The sequence below is a fragment of the Quercus lobata genome, chromosome 11, assembly GCF_001633185.2.
Source record: "Quercus lobata isolate SW786 chromosome 11, ValleyOak3.0 Primary Assembly, whole genome shotgun sequence".
Taxonomy (NCBI): domain Eukaryota; kingdom Viridiplantae; phylum Streptophyta; class Magnoliopsida; order Fagales; family Fagaceae; genus Quercus; species Quercus lobata.
In genome coordinates, this window is record NC_044914.1 from 37,312,569 (window position 1) to 37,322,204 (window position 9,636).

At 32.3% G+C, this 9,636-nt stretch overlaps 1 protein-coding gene across 1 annotated transcript; it reads right to left on the reverse strand.

The window, feature by feature from the left end:
• Positions 1 to 582: 582 nt before the first annotated feature.
• On the reverse strand, positions 583 to 4,072 carry LOC115966235 (zinc finger protein ZOP1). The gene is made up of 5 exons (XM_031085487.1): positions 3,828 to 4,072; positions 2,813 to 3,013; positions 2,570 to 2,657; positions 1,322 to 1,417; positions 583 to 1,206 (listed from the first exon to the last, which is right to left on the reverse strand). The coding sequence occupies exons 1-5, from the start codon at positions 3,834 to 3,836 to the stop codon at positions 842 to 844; spliced, it is 759 nt and encodes a 252-aa protein (XP_030941347.1). The 5' UTR covers positions 3,837 to 4,072; the 3' UTR covers positions 583 to 841.
• Between the last annotated feature and the right edge of the window lie 5,564 nt (positions 4,073 to 9,636).

A 9,636-nucleotide genomic window follows, 5' to 3' on the forward strand; every position in this document is an offset into this window, starting at 1 on the left:
TACTAGGACCTAAAACATAAAAATACAATTGACTTGCAAACATAAATAATACAAAATAAAAATCTTCTTGTGTCTCCCGTATCACAAACCCCGTTCTCCTATGATGCAAAGTGGTCACCACTAAAATACAGGCAATGCAATTTCAGTGATGTATTTCACAATTTTGATAAATATCTCTCGACATTGTGAATCTAGTCCAATAACCAACCTCTCCAAAATTAGGGAAAGGCTTCCTACCAACCACCTCTCCTAGACCCCGCAAAAGCATTGTACACTGGTTACAACCTTGTGACCTAATTCACACAACTATCTCTATAATGTTACGCACAGCAGATGGCATGCCAAATGCACATGCACCTTACAGCATAAATCTCTCCATCGCAACCATGTCTCCAGTAAGTTTTATTGGGCACATCCCTCCCTCAATCTAATGACCAGTGAAACTTTTTCATTTTTTCCTCACAAGCCATTTCATTTTCTATCTTATTCCTGTCCTCACATCATTTATATTAATGTTTGAATATAATAATTGCAGTGCAGAAATAGTAGCAGTCATAGTTTTCTTATTCTAACTAGCAAGCAAATGATATAATTGAGACCGACATTGCATTATCAGACCCATAATCCTCACAACATGATTGTGCACTACACAACATGCTCACAATCATATGGAGTTAATTATGAGAAGGAAATATGTAGATTGATGGAAGCAATCATTTTAGTTTTTTTATCTGCTGTGTGGAGTAGCACATCAACTTATACGTTGGAACATAAATTGAGATAAAAATATGGCTGAAAAGAAATGCTAAAAACATACCCCTTGTTCCGAGACAAATTAAAATTAAAGAGGCCTGTAGAGGCCAAGCAACGGTTTTTCCCTTTCTTCAACTCTCTTCTTTGCCGCTTCCCTTGCTTTAAGGGCAGCTGCTTCTTCTTTGGATATAACCTTTGGCTTCTCATCTTGCCTCTTTCTCTTGCCAATAGCAACTGATGATGGAGCACCTTTAACGGATCTCATGGGATTTAAAGAAGCTGAAACAACAGGCCCAGGTGCTGGTCCACTTTGAACTTTAGCAGCATCTTTATTTTCTGTAACTAGTGCTGCCTCTGAAGCTGACAACGGCCTTTTCAAAGTGGGTCCTTTATGTTTAGAATTTGAGGAAAACTGAGGTGTGGCATATGCTTCTTCCTGTGTCACCCACTTCCCTGTTACATTCTCTCTTCATAAATATAAATTTAACAGCATACATACTAAATAGATATTAGAGGAAAGGGGAAGGATAAAGAACTAAGTAAAGAATCCAATTGTAAGATTCCATACCTACTGCATCAGAATAGTAAAAGCCTGAGTTTGGGTCATTGTAGAAACCATTACTTTTGTTGTAATAATAGCCCGAAGTGCTGTCATACTCCCATTCTGTCATCATTCATAGCTGTATCAGTTTGAAACAGTGCCACAATCAAGAAAAGAATGATTCATCAACCACTAAAGTAATCCTGCTCGTTCAAAGAAAATGACAACTAAGGGCCTATCTGGTAAACTAAAACAAAATATAGGACTGGAGGTGGAGGGGGATGGAATTTTGTTCAAGAACATATCTATTTCGCTCACTTATTTGTACAGCAACTGCATTTTTTTTTTTTTTTTGGGTGATAAGTTTTGGCCCCCAAGGAGAGCTAGAGGGGATGCGGGAGATTCAAACTAGTGACCTCCTCTTAATCAATGGTTCCCAACTGACTGTGCTACCCTTGGTGTTCATTACTGGTTGAATGTTCACACACCTAAATGGTGCTTATATTTGCTAAGCTACCCAAGAAGAGAGGAAATATATATGCCTACCTACGACTGAGACAACTTCAGAAAAAAGGTTGTTCTAGGCTTCTAGCTCAGCTTGTTGACATATGAACCATGCCAAAGATGGCTCGGTAGTCTAAATGAGTCAGCTCCTGCATTCATTATTTTATTTCCATCATAGAATCTAGAGCTCCTACACTTGGCAGTGCAAATTAGATATTGAACAAACCCCAGAATCGTGAAGCTTGATAATGAATCAGCTTTATAACTCTCCCTTAAAGTATTTGCTATGGTTTACTGTCTCTTAGGTGTACTCAACTATTCAGGATCCTTATCAGGATGAAACTAGTAATTATCATGCTTGGCTTGTTAACCAGTCAAACTTATATAAAGCTTGATCTTGTCCAAACTCCAGCCACCATACTTACCTATTAGCTTCATCATGAGTTAGCTCAAGTAGTTGGGTAGTCTCTCAGAGCTTAAGTTCATTTAATAGCCTAATGCCCAACTAAAAACTATGCAGGACCATACAACTTGACAGCTAATAACTAAAACCAGACCTTTTACTTAATCAGATTGGCAATGACATCTTTAGAGGCAGGGTTCTCTAAGTCAGTAAACTCCCTATCATGTTGATGGCATTTAATCACATCATTTTATGCCAAAACTTATTCACACACACACACACACACACACACACACATATATATATAGCAGATCTACTTATCAAAATATATATATAGCAGATCTCATCTCCACAATTAATCTCATTACCTTCATCTTGATCATTCAATGCTTGGGCATGAGAATCTCTAACCTCTTGAAGTTTTGCTATATCCTTCTGATAGCTACGCTTTGCTTTCTGAATGCATGCAGGACAAAAGTAAATCAATATCAGCAAGATTTGCAGCATATAAATTACCATTATAAAACAAACCACCGTTGTCGAAAGAGATGTAACTATATACATATGTTTTTACTATATTAATATAAGCAACTGCTGTTCTTAATACTCACTGCTTCAATTTGCTCAAGGGCACGGGCTGCTTCCTTTTTTTCCTTCTCCTTGGCAGCACCCTCTTTTCTCATAGAATCCAGCCTCTTGGAAACACTATCCTTGTGACGTTGACCAAGCTCATGATTTCTAATGCTGGAAGGATTGTTTGATATGAAGATTTTGCAGAAGTCGCACCATTTGTTGCCCTGGCTAACCCAATACTGGAAATAGAAGATAAAACAAAAAGAAATAGAAACACATATAAACAATTTCGAAATGTTAGTAGCAGCCTGACAGTCTTCCATCGCTTAAGCTTTAATCAAATGGAAAAAAATAGATAATAAAAAGAAGCAAAAGAACCCACAAACAAAAAATAAAAACTTGAAGAAACATACAATTAGCAAATGAGAAGTAAACACAGCACTTCCCAATTAATAAATGGCAAAAAAAAAAAAAAAACTGTTGGGGAATATAATCATGTAAACAAATTTAAATTAGCCAAAAAAAAAAAAAAACCCACATTTGAAAGCACTAAAAAAATAACCTAAAACTTAGGTACAGTAAGAGAACACTATTTATGTTTTATTGGTTTATGAAATCAGATGATTGAATTCAATTGGAGAACCTAATGTACTGTTAAGATACTGTATCTAAGTTGTACCCAAAAAAAAAAAAAAAAAAATTAAAGCTCCTGATAATATATTGACTCCAAATAAAATTGCTCTGTTTGGTTTCCCAATTAATGTTCTATAATTGCACTACAAGCCACACCCAGTACAATTACTACTAGGGAAAAAAAAAAATTACAGGATGCCCATGATTTTTTTAAGCCAAAATTACACTAACAACTAAAAAATTGTGAAGAATTTTTAAAATAAAACAAAAACTATACGGCCAGACTTAGAGAGAAGTTACAAGTAAACTAAAACTAATAACGGAGTTTGTAAGCAAATAGAAGAAAAATGAAAGGTGAACAATAAAGAGAAATTCGCAGTGATTTGATAAAGATTGATTGAGCAATGAGGACGACGATACCTCAGTCATTGCTGCGAATTAGGGCTTTATCAATTCAATACTTTTGCGCACCCGAGCTGAGCTGAACAGAGCTGAGCAGAGCAGAGCAGAGCAGAGCAGAGAAGAACTTGCAGAGAATTTAAAATTTTGTTTGGGTAAAAGTGAATGGCAGAGCCCTAATCAGTTCGTTCAATTTGAGAATTAGGTCTAAACCCTGAACTTTCTCTCTCTCTCCGACACAGAGAAAGAAAGCTGTATTGTTCTTGCTTTTGATTTTGATTTTAATTTTGTTTTTGTTTTATTACGACGCTAAAACGTAAAGGACGCTCGTGTCTAATTTAATTCATTTATCTTTATTTTTAAAATTTAAAAAATGAAGTTAAAATATAAAAAGACAAAAATCATATAATATATACTCCATTAAAAATCATATAATTTATTTAAAGGCAGTTTTGGAAACTTATACACTTTTAAAAGTTAGACAAGACAATAAATTATGTTCCCTTAAAAAATTTGACTTTTCAAATAGGACAAATAAAATGGGACGGAGGGAGTAATAAAAATTAGGTTTAGAAATTATGGTTGCACCACAAAACTTCACCAAATTGCAAAAATTTTGTTAAATTTTTAAAAATATATATAATTTTTTTTAATTCTTATTTTATTCTCTTGAAAAAAATTTTAATTTGAATACAATCCAAAATTTTCATCTAATCCTTTTATTATTAATTTATCTATAATTTCTAAGTGATTTATTTAATTAGCCATTGGAGATCTACTTCATTTATGATTTATGAGTTCTAACCTTCTAGGGGATTAGAATTTTGGTTTCACACTAATTGTTCATATTAACATTAAACTTTTTTTTTTAAAAAAAATCATAGTACACATATACAACTACTAATATCAACCTTTAATTATATTTTTTATTTTTTATTTTTTAAAACACCTCATGGATAGACACAAAATTATAATTATTCTTATTGATTTTTTATATACATCTGTGGGGCCCAAGTAATTTATGGGCCAGGCCCATTCACCCATGGGGAATCCAAAGGTCCAAGCCGAGGAGGGCTATGGCCCAAGCTCGATAATATAGAACACAAGGTAGCCTTGGGATACAGCCGATGACAATTCAGTCCTCGGCAGACTCAAAGTCCCACCGGAGAGAAGGGGTAAAAACGGTATAGGACTAAAACTTGGAAGAAAAATCTAAGAAATATCCAGGGAAAACTGCCCTTACTGCCATTCAATACTCTGAACCTGACAGAGTCGTATTCTATGGCTTTTACAACCACCCCCAACGACTTTGGGTATAGGCTGATGGGACAAGTATCAGTCTTGGAAAGGTTGACCCTATACGTGGACGAAGGACAATGAACGCAGGCGAATATAAAAGGAAAAATAGATAACCTAGAGAAGGGCTGGGAAAAATGGCCAAGAACCAGAGCCTCCCAACCCCCCTCCAGGAGAAATACTCCAGGGGCGAAGAAAACTTAACCATGTATGAACACCATGAAAAACCCACCGCCTGGTGACCAAGGCCTAACCTTCCAAACCCACGCTCTACAAATGATATTGTTTGGGCCTTTTTACGTACGAACCCAACACCGCTACGATTCGTCACGAATCGAGTCCTTACAACATCTCTATCAATTTTTTTGATAAATAGAAAAACTTAGTTGTTGTTATCTTTTGTTTAAGTTATATATGATCCTTCGTCTAATCCTTCTTCTTTTTTACATAAATTATATTATTGCACGTCCAAAAACAGCAATGCTATTAGTATTTTTTAGATTTAAAAAAAAAAACATAAATTATATCAGATATATATATATATATATATATATACACACGTTAAAATCAACTTAAAAATTTATGCATTATTAGTTCATACTTTTTAGATTTTCAACAAAAAAAAAAAAAGATATAATATTTTGTTCTTATCTTCTTTTCCTATAATTCATACTTCCACAAATTAGATCGGCATTAGACTTTTTGTTTATATCAACTTCTTCAATATAAAGTGTATATATATCAAACAATTCATAATAAATACCTACTATATGATTTTTTCTTTTTTCTACCTACAACCTTACATGTATGTATTTGTTTACACTAATCTTTTATATATATTTGTTTACTGTAATTTCTTTCATCAAATTGAATAAGTTTTGCGTATTTTTTGTCTTTTGTTTAACTCCTATAATTTATTAAGTTTAACATATTATTTTTTTCTCTTAATTGTTAATATCAACTTCTCTTTCTTTTTTATCTTTCCTTTTCAATTTATGAATTATCTAGAAATCAAATTTTGTAGTAATTTAGGTTTTTATCTTCAGTAATCAGTATCACATTTTTTTCATGTATAAATTATCAACAAATTTTTTTTTTCATATTTATCTTCAAGTATATCTACAACTTAATATTAGATCATAGGGAATAAAATCAATCGGAAAAAAAAATAATTAATTAATTAATTATAAATATTTTTGCTTCGCCTCCCTCAAACTCCTTATTCGGACTATGCTCTCTTCGTTGTAGGTTATATTTTTTTATATTCTTAGTTTTTTTGTGTATATGTTTAGTTGGATGGTTTTATTCTATAATGGGTTTTATTGACTTGTAAGTTTCAAGGTGTATTTGCAGCATGAGCATCCTAATCCAATGGAAGCTAGAATGGAAGCAATGGGACCAGTGGCTTCTATCACTTTTTTTTTTTTTTTTAATTGAGAATATTTTTCACATTAAATTTCTATCGGTTATACGTTCTACCTCTTCTTTTGATAAACAAATTATATGTTCTACCTTTAATCATGTTATGATATTCACAATAATTAAAATTATTTTTATGTTACAGATTATTCTAAAGCTTTGAAGCTCACGATATGAAATTTCAAGATCTTAAAGCTTTACCCTTCAACATGTTATCCTGAGTGCAACGTCCACACAAATGCTATTATATGATTATATCTATTTCATTGAAGATTATATCTATTCTATTGAAACTTCGAGGGAGTTTGGCTACTGTGTTTGCCTGCGTCTACGTTTCCGTTCTGCGTTTTCTTTGTTTTTTTTTTTTTTTCTTTTTTTTCTTTTGCCCGCATATGTTGACTTTGGTGCACAAAAATTACTGTTTTGTACTGTAGCAGTACTGTTCATGTACTGTAGTAACACTGTTCACGCATTAAAAAATATTAAAAATAGGTCCCACGGTACTTTTCACACATTTAAAAATTATTTTGCTACAGTGTTTTCAGTTTTCAGTTTTCAGTTTTCAGTTTCAGCAACAATAAGCTCAATCCAAACGGACCCTTCAAGTGACTCCAGGTTTGGATGCTACTTTTTATTTTATTTTATTATTATTACATGTGGATCTCATATTTATGCCACAGATTTTGATTATTCTTTTTTTTTTTTTCATTTATTTAGTTGATCATTTGTTTTATTGATATTCGTAAATATTTAATTTTGCAAATTATTTATAAAAGGGTTGTACGAAACCAATCATGCATAAAGGCTTTTCCCCATTTTTATGGAGTCAAAAATGTTGCCGATACGGCAACACCCATTCGGCGTGGCAATGATTTCTTAGAATTATATATGTTAGTAGGATTGTAGAGAATGGAAGATAGAATTTAAGGTGAAAAAAACTTCTATATAAACATTAAAATTTTGTTAGATTGGAAAAATAACACTTTAATTACTAGGGATCTAAATGATATATTGGTATTAATAATGTTTGATATTTTATAGTAATTTTTGTGGAATGCAGATGATTTTTTTAATTTTTACTAAAGCATGTGAAGATCTCATATTTAGTCATCTCAAGCAACTTCACTTCACACATAAGGTTATCACTTATTCCTTCTTTGCTTACATGATGGGTTAAGAAAATAATGCTCATAAGCCTCTAATGATGTGTTCTATCTCCTCAAAATGCTTATTTCTTTTTTCAATTTTTTCACTTCAAAATAAAGTATTTTGGTCATAGGTGCCATTGACATAGTTCATTTTAAGTAATTATTCAATACTCTTGACATAAAATTATAATACTAGGTCATACTACTATATGCATAAAAATAGTTTACACTCTCATTAATTATTAAAATAATTATCGTAAATCAAACTTTTTTACCAAGAATTTACTATAAATAAATATATATTTCCTAAATTATAAAAAAAATTTAAAATTTTACTTCACTTAAAATTAGATTAGTAAGAGTTTCAAAAAAAAATATATATATTATATATCATTATTTTATGTTTTAATATGTAGAATTTATATATTATAGACCATGTTTATACAAAGTGACTTAATATATGTTTATATGTATTATATGTCGTAATATTAATGGGTTTTATCATGTGGCTTACTAATTATTAATATAGTTTTAATTTTTTACATATATCTTTTTAATTAAGCCTTGCATCGCACGGGCATAATACTAGTTAAAAAATATTTTAGAGGGTAGAAAGTAATAGTAGATAGATACAAAGTCTCTATCCAATGTTTATCACCAAATAAATTAAAAAATTCCCACTAACCCTTGGTCTTGTACACAACCAAAACTACTCAGTTTTTTTTTATAAAAAAAAAAAAAAAAACAAAAAACAAAACTACCCATGTTTCTATAATAAAAAAAAAAAACCTACCCACGTTATTATAAAAAAATAAAAAATAAAAACAAAAACAAAAATACACTTTGGTCTAATTCTCATTTTGGTCCCTAATTTTTTGAAACATCTATTTTAATTCTTAAAACTTTGAAAATCATTGCCATTTTGGTCCATACTGTCATCTTACTAACATATATTATCTTAGGATCCGTTTGGTTGGGAGGATGAAAAAGTGGAAGGATAAAAAAGATTTTAGTTTCCCTCATTTGTATTTAGTTAGGAGGGTGGAAAAGTGGAGGGATAGAAAATTTTTTTGTTTGGTTGAAAATAAAGTTTGTATAAATTTACCATCATGTCCCTATTAAATAAAACAAAAAGTAACACACTATATTTTTAAAAAATTGTGTATAGACTTTAGTTATAAAAAAAAAAAAAAAAAAAAAAAGCATAAGAAATTAACCCAAAATTGTTTTCTTAAAAAAAAGAACAAAAACAAAAACCAACCAAAATTAATGATAAAATAAACATATGAGCACCAAAAGAAGAAGAAGAAAGCCTCGGGATATGGCCTCGGGTCCAATGGGCCTTGGCCCAAACATTCTCAAGAATTAGAAATGGGCCCAAACCTCATAGTGAGTCCATACTTGTCTTGTGTACGTGATTAATAAGCCCGTATACGATCATTCATTGTCTGTTCAGGATTGCATGTGCCTGGAATAACGTACTTCTCTTATGGCTCGGTATTGCCTTGGGGAGTATCGCTGCCGGGTGACCTATTGGAGGCGGAACTCAGTTCCAAAGCCACTACCACCATTTTAAACGAGATAGATTCTATGTCAGGAATAATCACATCGGACCCCACCTACACGAGTAAGATCAGAATGTAATTATGAAACCCCCACAAACCTTAAGCTATAAGTAGGAAAACCGTGCAAGGAAAGGGGGTTGGAAACTCTAGGAAGAAAGGGAAGAAGAGAGAGAGAGAGAAAGAGTGAAAGTGAATTAGGAGAGCTAAGGAAGAGGGCAACACGGATAAGAAAACAAGGGTATTTACAGGGGTTCAGGGAAGTAAAAGTGTCTCTTGGAGTGGAACTACCCTTAGTAGGAAACACTAGGCCTACTCAATAAATAAATTGTGAGCCCAATTCTGGGTCTGGTCATTGAGCCAGAGTTTAGGTACCCATAATTGGCACTGTCTGTAGGAATCTCC

Coding starts and splice junctions, on each gene's coding strand:
- LOC115966235 (XM_031085487.1), bottom strand. Junction 2,658..2,812: donor CCCTTGAGCAAATTGAAGCA/GTGAGTATTAAG, acceptor GCATGCATTCAG/AAAGCAAAGCGTAGCTATCA. Junction 1,418..2,569: donor ATTGAATGATCAAGATGAAG/GTAATGAGATTA, acceptor GAATGATGACAG/AATGGGAGTATGACAGCACT.